The sequence below is a fragment of the Pyrgilauda ruficollis genome, unplaced genomic scaffold (assembly GCF_017590135.1).
Source record: "Pyrgilauda ruficollis isolate IOZ18807 unplaced genomic scaffold, ASM1759013v1 scaffold12, whole genome shotgun sequence".
Classification (NCBI taxonomy): Eukaryota; Metazoa; Chordata; class Aves; order Passeriformes; family Passeridae; genus Pyrgilauda; species Pyrgilauda ruficollis.
The window spans coordinates 14,438,212-14,454,999 of record NW_024510321.1 but is presented as its reverse complement, the minus strand read 5'-3'; the positions used below and the strand labels follow the sequence as shown (position 1 = coordinate 14,454,999).

Below are 16,788 nucleotides of genomic sequence, written 5' to 3'. Positions count from 1 at the left end.
GGAGAGTCGCCAAGAAGGTATTTTATTGCAAGGCAAATTACAGTTTTAAGGGTGCTGCTTGTAGCATTTGTTGCTCAGTCTTTATTTCCTGTGAGATTCGTTTTCCCTTTTGTCTTGTTTCTGTGCTCTCGCTGTCTTAAAAATTAGTCTGAAATATACTGTGGACAGAAATGGCGAATTTAGATAGGATATTAAATCTTGTTATCCTCGAAATACAACCTTGCTAGTTTGGTTATTAAATGAAAACAAACCCTATTTTTATTGACTACACTGCAAAGATTTTGTAAACATAAATGGGAGAAGGCTTTGTTCAGAATCTATGCATGTGGTCATAAAACAAAGTTAACTTTTAAATTTCTCCATTCACAGATCTTCTGCCGACATGCAATGGAGAAATAACTACTATGTCTTTCCTACAAGATGTTGTGGACATTTTACTTCAGTATGTGGTGAAAAGTTTTGATAGATCAACAAAAGTTATTGATTTCCATTACCCAAATGAGCTGCTCCAGGAATATAACTGGGAACTGGCAGACCAGCCACAGACCTTGGAAGAAATTTTATTGAACTGCAGAACAACTCTGAAGTATGCAATTAAAACAGGTAATAGCAATGCTCATTTTCTACCCTGTATGGTCTCATCCATTGATTAAAGGTGTCATTTCAATTTAGCTTGAAACGATAAAGATTGAAGCAGCGACTGTATTTTGTCAGCTCCAAGCAATTTCTAGCAGAGGCAGAAATCGTTTTCCAAAATGATAAAGCACTCCAGCAGCTCCATCTCTGTAGCTGTCAGTGCAGCCTCGCACACCCTTTCCGATTTAAAATTAATGCGTCTGTGCGTCGGAGTTGCCGAGTGTGCCACTGAGCAGAGTTTGCACCACCTTCACCACTTTCTGCCGTTCCTGTTCATCATTTCACGTGTGATGCCCCGCGATTGCCTCTTGCTCCCTGCAGAGCGGGATGCGGCGGGCGCGGAGCTCGGGGCAGGGGGGGCTCCATGCACGGGGGCAGCAGGGACCAGCCCATTTAGCAGCCGAAATCACAGTAAACGGCCTGTAAATTCGAACTCCGAGCGGCCATTTGCCGTGTCTGTCACTTCGCCTGCAAGACATAAAATAAAAAGGGAATTTAGCAGAACCTTACGCAGAAATATCGAGGATTTAGTTTCAACTTTAGGTTCAAGCAATAAAACCGAAGTCCGATTTGTTTTAACAAGCATTTGTTGTTTCTCACTGGGGAAAGCAGCGATGGGTTGACTCCTCCCTGCCTGGGATCCCCCGTTAGTCGTGCCCCCCTGTGGGCTTTGTGGAGGGAAGAAAGGGAGCCTGGGGCTCGCCCAGGCGTGGGGAAGCGCCCGACTCCGCACCGGGGCCACCTTAAACTGCGGCGGAGCAGGCAGAAAGCGGAGCCGGAGCCGCAATTATGGCTGTCATTGGGAAATAATAGGGAATCCAGAGAGCTCTGAGTGGGAATTTGAAATACTGAGAAATTGCTTAAAAATAAATGTGAAACAGTTTACTGAAAAAGACAAAAGGCTGATTTGTGGCTAGAGGTTGAGAGGAAAACAAAAAAATCTCAGGTTTTGAGAGGAGAACAGAACAGACTGAGCCTGGTAAAGATTGTGAGGGATCTGTGTAATCCTCCTCGTTTAGGGGTGGAAATGACCATCCGCATGTTTTGATGCATGGGTCGGGTGCTGTCAAGATGTTTGTAAAATATTGGATTAAATAGTTAGGTAAATTATAGCCACAGGAGCAAAGTCGATCAGTCTGGACAGGGCATAGGAAATGTGTTTGCACAAAATGATGAAGAATGTGGGATCTGTGATTCTGGGAAATCAAAAAATAGGGTTTCTTAGCTGTTTTTCATTAATCGTTTTTTGTTATGGCCTGTTTTCACATAACAGACCCATTTAATTTTGTGTATCCAAAAAAGAACCTTTAAAACAATGTTGCCATTTCTCTTCCTCTCTATAAATATCGGAGGCTTTCCCATCTTGGCATTTTATAATTTGTTTTAATGAAAATGATGTTTTTGAAGTCTGAAAACGGGTGCTGGGGGGTGTTGTGAAACGTGGTGGTGTGGCAGGGTTCAGCCCAGGGGGTGCAGAGCCGCCTCGCTTGGCTGCTGCTGCTCCTCAGCACGCTGGGGTGACAGCCCCAGCCTGGGAGGGGGGTCACGAAATGCGTGGGGTTTGCACCTGGAGTCCTCCGGCATGTGCTTCGGAGTAAAACACTGGAATTACCCTCCGAGGAAGGACAGTATGGTGAGGTTTCTGGCGGCAGCCTCTGCCTCCGCTCCTGCCGCAGAAGCCCCTCGGACACGGTCCCTCCTGGGCGGCGTTTGGCTGCAGGGGCCCGGGAGGCTGATTGAAAAATAAATTGTATTGCATTAGCCTCACAGCTGGATACCCAGGTCCAGGGATTCGACGAGGCAGATGGCTGATTTTTCGGCCGAGGGCCAGGTGTGGGTTGCTCCTAGGTGTTGCCTGCGTGCCACGGCTCACTGGGGTGCCCGGGGAAGCCGCGCTTTCTGCCCCCTTAGCAGCAGAGACAGCATTCTTGCTGAGAGGATGTGAAAAGCAGTGACTGTGAATGCAGGGAAAGATGGGTGTGAAATTCAGTTACTGTGCTCTGGACAATTGAAAATGAGCAGGGGAATTGAAATACGAGCTTTTTAAAATGGCTTGGAAACTCCAGTAGAGCTCTGGACAATTGAAAATGAGCAGGGGAATTGAAATACGAGCTTGGAAACTCCAGTAGGAGTGCGAGGAGCCGGTTCTGGCCCAGCCTTGCTCCCTGGCAGGCGCCGGTGCTGGCGGTGCACGCCGTGAGGCTGCGGGCACGGCCAGACTCAGTGCTGTCTGCCGTGCCTTTATCCGTGCTGTCTGCCGTGCCCAGCCCTTCTCGTCGCTTCCCTGGGGGGGCTGTGGGGGCCGGGTGTTCTGCTGGGCATGTCCGTGCCTCAAGCCGGTGCAGGTGGGAGTGTGTTTGGGAGGGTGTGTGGGGCAGAGGCAACGCCCTTAGTGGGGAAAGCCCGGCCTCGGGTGTCCCTGTGCCTTGGCCCTGGTTCTTGGCCATCATCTCCGGGTTTACTCTGGGATATCTGTGAATACATTGTGTATTGCTAAACAAACCATTAAGTAATAATCTCCTATTTTCGCCTCTCGACCAGTTCTTCACCCTGTCAGTCTCTTTTCCCGTACCTCTTTGTTCAGGAACAACTTCAACAAAGGATGTGTATTTCAGGAAGAGTACGTGGGTAGAGATTTTTGAGCAGCTCTCACAAACTCTTCTTCCCTGCCCAGTGGAGCCTGTATTCTAAGCAAAGCCTCAGTTTTCCGTGGCCATCCAGCCAAGGGAAGGGAGCCCGCTCAGGCAGGGAGGTGTGACATGGACAGGCAAGCCCCTGCAGCTGGGGCAGGGGTCAGGCTGGGGCAGTGCATTCCCTGTCCTTCCGTGTTACGGCCGCGCTGCAGAAGGGAAGGGCACGGGGTGGAGGGGGCAGTGTCACAGGTGTGGCTGCTGGGGGCTCTCCCAGCAGCAGCAGCTGCTGCTCTCTCTGTCCGGACATCTCTCCATGCAGCGCTGCTCGCTCCGGGGCACGGCGGCCCGAGCCCTGCGTGCGCCCGGGCCTGTTCCTGCGGCGCTGCCAAAGCAGGTGCTGTGCTGGGAGGTGTGCTTGAAGAATCCAGCACTGACAACAGGGCTGTCGCCTTGAGCTGGATGTAGGGCTGACAGAGAGCCGCTGAGACACTGCAGCTGCAGATACAAATTCTGCTATTCCCCAGCTTTTCGGTGTGGATTTATTTCCAAAACAGGAATGTTTGTAACCTTGAGTCTTCCTGTAGTCCCGATCCACTAAAGGCTTTTAGCTCCTAATTTTCTGTTGCTTTCAGGTGAAATTTGTCCAGCTGTGATACGGAAACTAAGCTAAAATTATGGAAATCTCCTTCAAAATCACCTGTCAGGGGAGGTGCAGTTCTCTGCAGGCAGAGACCCTGGATCAGGATGTCAGTGGCTGTGGTGATGGTGGTGATGGGGTGTGCGTGTGTCTTAGGTCCACCAACCCCACTCAAGAGCGTGAAGAGCAGGGAGGAAGATCCAGTTCATTTTGCTGGATCTGAGTGTCATTCCTCGGTGCCCAGGGAGGTCTTTGGCAGCCCAGACAGGGAGAGGGTGGCAGTTCCTGTCACTGGGAGGGGGAGCTCCGTGCAAGATGCGATCAGGCTGGATGGCAGTAGCACAGGGCTGGTCTCAGGTTAAGGGCGCAGGCAAATGGAATTTGTGCGTGTGTCCCCTGCCCCAGATCCTCAGCTCTGATCTGCCTGCTCAGCTTGATTACTCTGCCTTTGTGCTGCAGGGTGGGAGCTGGGGAGCAATTCCCGGTGCTGCTCTGCCAGCCATGTGTCCACGCCTGATAAGAGGCCACAGGAGACGGAAGATAAGTTTTCTCTCAGTGCTGGGTCTGCATTTCCTCAATCATCTTGCTCTATCTTTTGTTTTCTGTGATGACAATAACAGTGCATCGTCTAAGGGTCAGGACAGGTGTTTTCCAAGCAGAGACTTCCGTCCTTTGAGTTGGATGGCATTTAAGTAATTGTGGACTATTCATAATTTGTACCAGTAATTATGCCACTTATCAAGGGCTTGTGGGAAGTAGTAAAAATGGAATTTTAATGCTTCCTTTGTTTAAAGGCTCTAGGCACGTTTTTCTAGGAGGATTTTAGAAAAAAAACAGGAGCCAATTATATTAACCATGTAAAGAGACTATCAGCTCACTGAATATAGTCCTGTGCATCTTTCTGCTGGGGCAGCACTGCTTGTTTTTATAGTGTTTGATTAAAATCACAATTGCAAGTAGCCAGGCTATTTGTAATTGCACTGTGACAGTGAAGAAATGACAAGGACCACCACCTTCCCTGCCATCTTCGTACAATCATCAGCCTTTGAGTCATGTGCAGAGCAGTCACCAAAATATTCCATTTTCTCATTTCATCCTGTCTATTGCAATCATTAGCCATTCATCACTGATGTTATATGTCCTGGCAAGCTTTTCAGATGGTGTCTCATGTGTGCCTTTCAAACCTAGTCAGGCAAAACCATATCCAGTGACAACATGTGACACACTAACGGGAGCAAACAGCTATTTTTGTGAGGCAGCAATGTGCTAATTTTCAAGGCATATTGAAAGGATAATAGGGAATGTTGGAATTCATTATTCTGTGTTGAGTATAATTACTCTGATTTTACTGACTCTGGAATGAGAAAGAAGAGAAATTATCCTGCCTTTTTCGAGAAGTGTATTTACTGCCATTTGCTTTGTTTCATACCTTGAAAGCGCTTCCTTCTCTATAGAAATATGGAGGGAAATATACTGTTCAGCACTGAATAGTTTCATTCAGAGCCATCCGCCTTTTGATAACATTTTCCATTTTATGCAGGGCACCCTAGATATTTTAATCAACTTTCAACTGGGTTGGACATGGTTGGATTGGCGGCAGACTGGCTGACATCAGCAGCAAATACTAATATGTAAGTAGAAGATTTTTTTATTTAATATAATGTAATTTCATAATTATACTCTAAAATACTAGTTCTTGTATCTGAGTGAAAGAATAATTTTATGTTAAAATTGCTGGGGAAAAATAATCTGTTTTTTTAAATGGTTGCAACAGTTATTTATAGAAAGACTTTCAGTGCTGTCCTGTAGGCTGTCATTTATAAAATTTCATCATTGTGATAGGATGATGGTTGTGCTGTCTCCCAAAAGCACACAAAAAATATATACAGATTAGCATTTTGCATGCATAAATATGTAAAATGAAAGGGGTACTGAGTGAGCAGTTGCATTCCTGTAGAGGGGTTATGTATAATCCATACCTGGAGCAGAAAGTCATTGCTTTCTGTAAGAAAGAGATGTGGAATTTAAAGTATGGGGTTTTTTTCACTTTGGGATTGGGAAGCATTTTTGTGTACTTGCTTAGCTTCAGGCACTGTCTGGCCATTATGAATAGTACTGCTGACATGTGCCTCTAGACATGCACATGGGTTTGTGCAAGGCCAAGGGGCTCTGCCCAGCATCTCTTGGATAAAGGGCAAAGCCTTGAACCTGGAAGAGGTGGGCAAGATTTTATTCACTGAAGTGGGTGGAAATGGATTCTTCAGCACTCCGTGCATTTCTCCTTCTCGACATTTGATGTCAAATCAGAAAGAAGACTGTGGAAAGTATTGTGAAACAGAACTCTACCCAGTATAAGATAGAGTATATTGTGGCTATAATGTAATGTAATATTGGAAAAAGATGTGTTAGTTTTGTAGATGAAAGCATTAAATATGGACATTACTACATTTCAGGTTCACCTATGAAATTGCTCCAGTGTTTGTACTTTTGGAATATGTCACACTAAGGAAAATGAGAGAGATGGTTGGCTGGCCAGGGGGCTGTGGCGATGGGATATTTTCACCTGGTACATGATATTTCAAGCTTTCTCTATTTTTAAGACTGTGGTTTATGACATCCCCTGCAGCTAAAGAGTAAATATAATTAATATGCATGTTTGAGAGGACACTTGCTAGTAAACACCAGTGGCCTCTTTGAGATAAAGTATTGCATGTTTATGAATTTCAGGGATGTGATTATGAGGGTCTGTTTGAGCAAATTGCACTGCATGATGAGCAGCTGTAATGGCACATGGGAAACATAATGAGAAGAGACATTTGCCTTGCAGTTTTGCTTTGCCCCCACTTTTTATGGAATCCATGAAATAGAAAGGCTGTTGTGTTAATAACGGAGGGAAGAAACACAACAAAGCTCTCCATCACCGCAGGGGAAATTGGAGCAAACAGGGAAAGATGTAGCATACCTTCCAGCAATTTTAGTAGAGTCAGGAAGACCCTGCCAGCATTAGAGCATGCTGTTAGCTTTCCATGTGAAGCTGACCTGTTTTTCTCAGTGGGGTACTTGGGTGCTTAGTTAATCTGAGCACTTAAAGGCTTAGAAACCTGGTTTCTTCAGGGCAAGTCAGTAAGGCAAAAAAGTTAGTGTAGAAAAATCATTGACAAACATTGTTAAGACTTTTATTTTTTTAATCATTCCACTTGGTCTTTTGGTTTATACTCTTTGTCACCTCTTCTCTGACTGTGTAATTTCATTGCTCAAAAATTTTGGCTTGTCTATCTTACAAAATTGCAAAATAATGACAGAATTTACATTGGGTATAATATCTTGGCTTGTCAAAAGAGAACAGACTGTTACTGTTGCAGAAGGAGCCTTTCTGGAAGGGGAGTTAGTTGACCTAATGGAGAGAGAAAGAGTGCACTCTTGAGTAGAGGGAAGGCCTCACTGATAACAGCCCAGGACATTTGGCTCTCCAAGGCCATGAAGGTCAGGCTTCAGTTTGTCTTCAGCTTCTCACATCTGAATGCATATGTGGGAAGTGGTGCGGGAGTTTTATTCTGGCCCTTTCCACAGATGTAGAGAAATAGATGAGAAGAACTGACATTGCTTTTTCATGAGTTCTTAATTAAAAAGCTCTGACAGCTTTTACTGTGATGCTTAGAGATCCCCCTGAAAGCCTTGGCCTACATCACACCTGGCATCTAAGAGTGTCTCACGAGCCCAGGACCAAAGGGAAAGCTTTTGGAAACTGAGTGGTGGTTGGTTACCAACCCTGACCTGACTGGGTACAGCTGCCCTTAGTTCCTCACCTTCCCACGGGCTGCAGGTGAGAGAAGAGCGCTGGCAGTGCTGCCCAGCCGGCTCTGGAGGGCACGGCAGCGGGCTGGTGAAAGGCTCGGCACGTGTGCCGGATCTGCCGAGTCTGGCAAACTCAGGTAGAGACAGCATGAGTCAGGAAAGGTGTGTGCCTCAGGAGGAGCTGCTGGCCCTGCCAGGGCTGCAGAGGGTGCTGCCTGGCATGGGGCCAGGGCATTGCTGGTGCGTCAGAGCTCACTTCATCCAGCTGAAGCCTGTGTGGGAACGGGCTCTCTGGCAGGCATGTACCTGTGCTGGCATTGGCAGGGCCGCCCCTCTCCTTTCTTTCTCTCTTTCTTTCTTTTTCTTTCTTTCTTTCTCTGCAATTTCTGGTTTGTGCAAAGTGCATCTTTATAATTTTCTCTGTTAAGGCAGCAATACTCAGTGTGCAGGTTCTGCTTCTTTAGGCAATAATCAAAATAATTTCTGTGCTGTCTTCTTACTTCATGGCTTTAGCTGAAGACCTTACTGTTGCAAAGTAAAGGTTCTTTCTCTCTGCATTCTCTGGAATGAAATATGCAGTATCAATACATGTGAAGCATAAGAGCCTGACTGTTTTCTCAGAAGTTTTTTCAAATTCTGTAGGTGTGTTTGGTTAGCTGCAATTAACTGTGCATGTGAACACAACTACGAAATTAAAAGCAGAATGCAGGCTTATGAGTAAACTAAGGTTAAATGACTGAGTAATAAATACTAATAGGAAACTCTGGTATTGAAGAAACTTAACATTTCAGTCTTGATTCTTTTGACACTGAGCCAAAGACTTTGGACAAGATAGGCCAAATTGCTTCAACTTAGTTCAGTCACCTAAATCATCACTAGCAGCTCTTGCATGGCATCTGCATTTTTTAGGGACAGGTACCTGAGCATTTCCTCTTAATCTCTCCATTTCTTGTTTTGTCATTTCTAAAGAAAGGTGTTGAAATAGGTTCATATCTCTCAAGATAGTTGAAAGGGGAAGAAAAACCCCAATCTGTACTGACCCATATGCCAGCAATGCCATTCTTCTGTGGCATTTTCCCTTGGATTCACAGGAGGGCCAGTGAGGTCAGGGAAAGCCCACAGCAGGGCAGCCTCGCTGCAAGAGCAGAGCTAGGATGCTGATTAGACATGAAGGGCACAGTTGTGTGGGCTGTGGAACAGTATATATCTCTAGTGAGATTAAAACAAATCTTACAAAAGTCAAAACAATGTTAATTTGCCAGTACAGATAACCAACAGTGCCTCCTTCTTCTCAGAGGATGGATTTTATCTTATCTCACTTAAGCTGTCCAAGTATTGGGTGTCTACCCTGGGCTAGTTACAGCAGCTCCTGTGTATTCGAGGGAGAGTGGGGATGTGTGTGCAGGGCAAGATCCACCTACCACAAACAGCTGCCATAGGATGAGCTAACCATCCTCTGGAGGTGCACATCTTGTGCTCTTCACTCCATTTTTAGATGGATGAATGTTGCAATAGTTCAACTCTACATCACCAGCATTTCAACCTGTTCATTTAAAACTTTTGCTTTATATAAATATATGTGCATAAACATGGATATACAATCAATCTATGTGTGTGTGTATATATATACACACATATATATAGGATAAACTTGATGGATTTCATGTATACATGTCTGTTTGTGTGTGTGTTTGTGTGCATACAAATGTAAAAATTCTCAGCATCTGCCTCAAGTACTGCATTATATTCCCATAGTGCTCATGCAGCATTACTGTAAAGCCAAATATTGCTCCACTGTAGACACAGAAACTCAGTGTGTAAAAAATCTCAAAAAGGAGAAACAGGCCACTGCAGAGCTGTAGATCAGATACCCATCTTGAAGTGGGTTAAATACCCATCTTGAAATGGCTATTTCAAGTGAATGTATGCCAGTGATTTTAAGGCAAGTGTTAATGTTAGGGACATTTAATCTTTTTGCCTTGTTCCCATCAGAGGACAATAAAAATGAAAAATATTTGTTAGAATGACCCCTTTTTCCTTTCTCTTCCCTCTTCCCATTCCACTTATCCAGAAGATAGTGGCTGTTGAGTCTCAGTGGGTGGGTTTGCTCAAAGCTGGGGCATGAAATCCTACCCTGATTTAGGAGGGGAGATCACAGATTAGGTCACACATTGAAATCCCTTAGGAAGTTGTCTTGTGGGGGGCATCTGCTTAGGAGATGGAATAGAGTGGGGATTATGTGCTGATGGCACATGGAAAGCTAAGACTGGGGTCTGAAGGAGAGATGGTAGTTAGAATGAGGATGAAAGGAAGCACCAGTCATTTTTTGCAATGGTACTTCTTGCATAAGTGTTTTTTTGTGTGTAGTAGATCCTGTTATTACACAGCCCAGCTGTGAGGAACATCAGGAAGAAGAATCTGTGTTTCTGCCACAAGGCAGAGACGCATATATAGAAAAACTGTAGCAAGACTTGTTTGTTCTGAAATGATATTACAATGAATAGAAAAAGTAACAGTATATTACTGTGGACTCCAGGTGGTGCCATATCTAACATGTATGCTATGTTGATTGCACGTTTCAAGATGTTCCCAGAAGTTAAAGAAAAAGGAATGGCAGCTATTCCCAGACTGGTTGCCTTCACATCGGAACATGTATGTGTTTCTGTTTTTTTCCTATCTGTTACATCTGCTTGTATGAATTTATGATGAAGAATACAGCTGAACAGGAATTTGTTGACAACTGTCTTCATTTCTGTTATTCCTTCACTGGGAATAAAAACATGGGAAGAGGCTGACCTTTTTATCTATAGAGAGATGATCTCTGCACTTCTCTGTGGCTGAAATCCAGCAGAGCAGTCTCTACAAACCACTGCTATTTCTTTGCTCTAACTTGTGTCCATGTAAATGTTGATGTGAGTGGTAAGGACCACATGAAATGAGGAGAGCTCCTAATTGGGCTTCAGCGCTTTCTGCCAGGAATGTCATCTGTTCGGGTCACTCTGGGGCAACAGAAAATCCTTTTGAGTCAAAATCTTCCCAGCTGAAACCACTCCTGCTGTTATTTAGTGAGAAGGTGATAACATACATGAAGACAGTCATATGACAATGCTGTGTGTGTGTGTGTGTGTGCAGCAGAGCAGCTGCAGTATTTGTTGGGCAGCTGGGCTTCACTGTGAGTTTCTGCCTGTGAGCAAAAGCTTCAGCACACAGGGGTTCATCACAGGCACCGCTGGGACCTGGCAGTGCCAGGGGCGGGGGAGGTGGGCACAAGAGAAACAGGAGTAGTCCTTGTGGGAAAGCTCTTTGCTCTTTGTACAGCCATACAGAAGTCTCTGTTGGGAGGGTTGTTTTTGCCTTTATGACCATTTGGAACTCCTTGCAGCTTACAGTGGAGAATGTGGGTGCAGCAGGAAAGAAAAGAGGAAGGTTTATCCCCAGGAGGAGCTGTGAGCTGTTTTCAGGCTTCATTGTCCACTTCTAAATTTCTCTCCAGCTGTGTGGGCTCAGCCAGAAAGGACTCATTTGTGGCTGAGGCTCAGCAGGATACTGCCCATGTTAGGTAACAAAGTCCTCCTGCTCCCTGTTTGGACTTAGCATAGAATGTGCTTCCACTCTATGCAAGTGTGAAGAACAAAATACCCTAAAAGTTATCACAAAAGTTCAGGAGAAAATCTCTCAGAGGATGCCTTTCGTAGCACTATGATGGGATGAGATGCAATACACAGCTGTGGACTCCACATTGCAGAATTCTTGTCCCCATAGCAGTTAAAGAGGACAGTCTACAGATAAGTAGCAACTTTCCAAAGCTAGATGTACAGCTAGAGATACATTAGCCACATGGAAGTAACGAGCCTAAGTCGTGCAAATGAGGTTCAACATGATTATTTAAAGTAACAAATCCTATTAATCATTAGAGTATTTCATTGTTTTCATAGCAATGGAGTGTTAAACAATGACCCAAATTGTGCTAACAGTCTCAGAATAATGAAATGAGCTTTAATAATTGTGTTTTCATGCCAGGGAAGAAGCAGTTCCCTTAGCAAATTAAACATTCAAAAATCAAATATACTAGAGAATTCATAGGACAGCATCTGAAATCCATTACATTTTAAAAGTATCTTAAAATTGCAGTTTTGTCCCTTCCTCAATCAAGCTTTATACAAAGTATATTCTCATCTTCTAGAGAAGTTAAGAAACTTCACTATGTGAAGACAGGACTCTTTAACCCTTAATTGCCCAAAGGATATGGGATCCTGGTTTAACCCTCAAAACAGCAGAAGCTGTTACAGAAAATACAGAGGCCTAGAAGTACAATGCTTTTTAAGATAGGAAGTGTCATGCAGGACCTGAATAGACACTTAAGATATGCAAATGTCATTTGTCTCATTTATCACATCATGCTGATGATCTGCCTACTTTAGGACCTGACTGAGGTTTCTCTCTGCCACAGTTGGATGCTCTTGAAAGACAATGGCCATGGAACAAGCAAATTGTAGGATCATAGAACACCCTGAGCTGGTAGGGATCCATCAGGATGATCAAGTCCAGTTCCTGGCCCTGTGCAGGGCACCCCAGAAACCACAGCATGTGCCTGAGAGCGTTGTCCAAAAGCTTCTTGAACTCTGTCAGGCTTGGTGCTGGTGACCACCTCACTGGAGAACTATTACAGTGCTCAACCACTTTCTGGGTGAAGGACTTTTTAAACTTAAGCCTTCCTTAACTCAGCTTCATGCCTTCCCTCGCAGCCTGTCACTAATCACAAGAGTGAAGAGATCAGTACTTGCTCCTCTGCCTCCCCTGATGAGGTTGTTGAAGACCACACTGAGGTCTCCCTTCAGTCTGTCCTCCAGGCTCAGCCACTCCTCATATGGATTCCCCTCCAGACCCTTCACCATCCTTGGAGGCTCTTCTTGGACACCCTCTAGCAGCTTAATGTCTTTTTAATATTGTGGCACTCAAAACTGCACGTAATATCCAAGGTGAGGCCGCCCCAGGGCAGAGCAGAGCAGGACAATCCCCTCCCTTGCCCTGCTGGCCATGCTGTGCCTGATGTCCCCAGGACAGGGCTGGCCCTCCTGGCTGCCAGGGCACTGCTGGCTCAGGTTCAGCTTGCCATGGACCAGGACCCCCAGGTCCCTTTCCACGGTACTGCTCTCCATCTCATTCCCCACTCTCCACCTACAACTAGGGTTGCTCCATCCCAGGTGAATAATCTGGCACTTGCCCTCGTCAAACTTCATATGGTTGGTGATTGCCCAGTCCTCTTAATTTATTGAGGTCTCTCTGCAGGCCCTCTCTGCCCTTGAGGGAGTCAATAGCTCTCCCCAGTTTAATGTCATCAGCAAATGTACATAAGTATCCAGGCGAGTCCTGTGTCCAGTGAAGGTGTTGAAGAGAACAGGGGTGAGGACAGAGTTCTGTGGAACCCCAGCAGTGGCAGGTCACCAGTCTGAGGTCACCCCATTCACTGTAACCCTTTGTGCCCATGTTGGTCACCCATTGTGTAACAGGGTTGTCCAGCTGTGAGCTGGATGCTTTCTCCAGAAGGACACTGTGAGAGACAGTATCAAAAACTTTGCTGAAGTTCAGTCCCCACTCTCCACCTACAACTAGGGTTGCTCCATCCCAGGTGAATAATCTGGCACTTGCCCTCGTCAAACTTCATATGGTTGGTGATTGCCCAGTCCTCTTAATTTATTGAGGTCTCTCTGCAGGCCCTCTCTGCCCTTGAGGGAGTCAATAGCTCTCCCCAGTTTAATGTCATCAGCAAATGTACATAGTATCCAGGTGAGTCCTGTGTCCAGTGAAGGTGTTGAAGAGAACAGGGGTGAGGACAGAGTTCTGTGGAACCCCAGCAGTGGCAGGTCACCAGTCTGAGGTCACCCCATTCACTGTAACCCTTTGTGCCCATGTTGGTCACCCATTGTGTAACAGGGTTGTCCAGCTGTGAGCTGGATGCTTTCTCCAGAAGGACACTGTGAGAGACAGTATCAAAAACTTTGCTGAAGTTCAGAAGGCTTACATCTGCTGGTTTCCTAGATCAGTGGGTTACCCTTTCGTAGAAGGAAATCAGGTTTGACAAGCAGGACTTTCCTTCATGAACCAATGACTGCATTGTCCTCCAGGTGTTGTGTTTCAGTGCTTTCCAGAATAATCCTTTCTGTGAATTTGTCAGCTACTGAAGTGAAACTAACAGGCTTGTAGTTTCTGGGATCCTTCTTCTTGCCCTTCTTAGAAATTGGGATGATGTTCCCCAGCTTCCAGTCAGCTGGGACCTCTCCAAATTCCCAAGACCTCTCAAAAATCAGTGAGAAAGGCTTTATGATTACTTCAGCCAGCTCTTTGAGAATTCAGGCCCAGTAGATTTGTAGGGACCAGGCCCCCATAGGTTTGCAGGGATCTAGCTGGAGCAGCAGATCCGTAGTATCATTTCCCCGTGCTCTGCATGCATGTAATGATAGTAAACAAAGCTTAAAGTAACTGTATGTGTTTAGAAACTTGGAGATTTTGGTTTTGAAATTTTCAGTCAGATGATTTTAATATCAGCAATTCTCATAGAAGGATTTCAGCATCCCAGATGAGACTCTATTTTCACTACTACTATCTAGAGTTTCCTGTACTATAAATTAATGAAATTGTGTCACGGTTGCCACCACTACTACTGTAATCAGAATATGGCTCAGTCTGATGCCATTATAGGTTCAACTGCCAGTGGGGGAGAAGGGAAGGGAGGAGCAATTCACAGCGTTTAAGTAATTACTTCCCTAATTTAGGAGTGCATCATGTTCCAAAATTAGGAGCCTCACTCTCTGCACAACCAGTGAAGAGAAGTACCTCTGGAGAGAAACTCAGAGCATCCAAATTAGGAACCTAAACATTCCTGAATTTAAATGTTCTAAATCACCTTTGGGAGGGCTTCACCTACTTCTGTGCACTGACCATAAAGAGCCTCCTCATATACACAACCTACATTTGGTGCCTAAAATAGGTTATGTGATTATTCCAACTGTGCACGTTCCCAGCCAGCAAATTTTCCCCAACCCACAACTTAGCACACCCTGGTGCTGTTTGTTTCTGTTTCACCAGTGATGGTGAAGTACTTTGCAACTACTTGGGTAGGTCTTCCTCAGGTTTAATTTCATATGACACACTTGCACTCAGGATTTCATTCAGTCCTCTGTATTCATCAGGGCATCATCAGTCTTCTTTCATTTGCACTGTTGCAGGAGCAGTGATGTCCTTCAGAGCAGCTGTTCTGGACTGCACATGATGCAAGAGACCTTGACTCAGAGCAGAAAAAAGTGATGGATGCCAGTTGTAAAAACCTATTTCAGTCTATCATTTCAAACACAATGAAAAATCTGAAGTGAAGGCCTCCTCCTGTGTTCCAGCATATCAGCTTTAGGCTGCTGTAACTGTTCAGAGGAGTCCATCCCTTTTTCAGCATGAAGAAAGCTGCTGAAAGGGATAGCTGCCTTCTCAGAATATTTTAGTTGTTCCATTTGGCCATGAGGCAAGACCTGTTAAATTTTAACTGATTCCCTGTTGTGATTTTGACCTGCCCAACCAGCACTGTCTTAAAGAGTATCCAACAGTAGCTGGAAATTGTATGGAGCAGGGATTACACCTAGGAGGCAAAAGGACAGAGTCATGCTGCCCTGAGGAGGCAAAGGGGAAGTTTAGAGAGAACTGGAGAGAACTAGGTGGGTTCAAGTCACAAAACAGCCTTTGGCCCTTTTCATTGCTAGTAAGAAAGTAGCTTAAAGAGGATTGCAGAATTTCTGTGGACTTGATTAATTAGGGACTGTATGGGCTTAATCCACAGTTCAGAGAATGAAAAAAAGGCTGGTCATATTTGGAAAGACAGACATTTTTTCATCTTCTCTGTTCTCCAGCCCAGCAAGACTGTTCTCATGTAGTTCACAACAGCTTTCTTACTTTCCCACTCATCTAGAAACCCCCTAAGAAGGAACATCTTGTCAGGTGCTCAGTGAGGGAATAGCAACACTCTTCTTATCATAGGTTTAGAAAACCAAGTGCAGAGCTGAGAACTGGCAGGTGATTCTGTCTGATCTGACAATAAGGGACCTCTTCACCCTATTAGAGATCACAGAGGACACAGAGGAGACTCTCCTTGCCTCTGGCATCTCTCCATCTGCACTGCTCCTGTGTTGAAGTAGCTGCTGCTGAAGATTTGACTAGGAGTGCAGCTCTGGTGTGTGCTGACTGAAGGGGGGGTCTGTTGGCTCTCCAGATATCCATTGCAGGATACCTGGACACACTTGGAGGAACCTCATCCTCTGGGTGAGCACTGGAAGGAGAGGTGGTTTGTCTGGGGTGGTAGGGGAGCACCCTTCTGGCAACAGTGCACTTGGCATCCACACTGCAGCTGGTTCAGAGGAGGCAGTTAGCAATAAATCACCTCTTCAGCTTCATGCATGCTGCTTTCCCTTTCTGGATAATCCCCATTAGTTGCAGGGAATGTGTCAAATGATTCCAGTATCTGTGGGAGAAGAGTGGCTTTGGAAGGTTTTTATCTGAACAGTTCCAGAAGCCTACTATGGAGCTTCTTGGTGCTGATGCAGGAGGAAATTAAAAAGTGACTTCTGTGCCTGTAGCTTGATAGACCATTTGACACAGGCTATGGAAGATTTTGGGTTGGTTTCTGTGTGGAATGAATGAAAATCTGATCTCTAATCTACCACTTCCATGATACGTAGTGTTGCACTCTGTCCCTGCAACTCAGGAGACACTTTGCAGAACTGCCACCTGCCAGAAGCAGTCCAAGGCGTGTTGTGTGAGGTGCTGCTTCCAGAGGAAGATTTGAGGAGCCTGAAAGTCCTGTTTTCTATTTTGTAGCATAGACTACAAAGCTGTAAATTACACTCTGGGCAGAGAGTAAGTAGGAATTAGAGTTGTTTCCACCTAAGGAAACTTAAAATCAAACCGATGGATTCACACATTTTTTTTCTTTGCATTACTTACTGCATAACAACTAGAAAATTATTTTTTATGGTATTTGAAGCCAGGGGGAAACTGAAAATTTGGTCTTATTTGAGGAACAACTTAATTCAGGTAGCACCATTC

General features: G+C 45.1%; 1 protein-coding gene across 6 annotated transcripts in view; it reads left to right on the top strand.

The window, feature by feature from the left end:
- Positions 1 to 16,788, top strand: part of GAD2 (glutamate decarboxylase 2) — a 41,793-nt gene that overhangs the window by 2,034 nt on the left and 22,971 nt on the right. For 2 of the 6 annotated variants that reach the window (XR_005956908.1, XM_041488358.1), the window contains exons 4-7: positions 370 to 603; positions 5,447 to 5,537; positions 6,360 to 6,472; positions 10,238 to 10,353. Coding sequence is in view for 4 of the 6 variants with exons in the window: in XM_041488358.1 (XP_041344292.1) it covers positions 370 to 603; positions 5,447 to 5,537; positions 6,360 to 6,472; positions 10,238 to 10,353 (554 nt within the window). In the remaining 2 variants the exon portion in view is untranslated. Of the gene's footprint in view, positions 1 to 369; positions 604 to 5,446; positions 5,538 to 6,359; positions 6,473 to 10,237; positions 10,354 to 16,788 lie in introns of those variants that run through there. The other 4 variants (XM_041488379.1, XM_041488370.1, XM_041488389.1 and 1 more) reach the window with 4 other exon arrangements.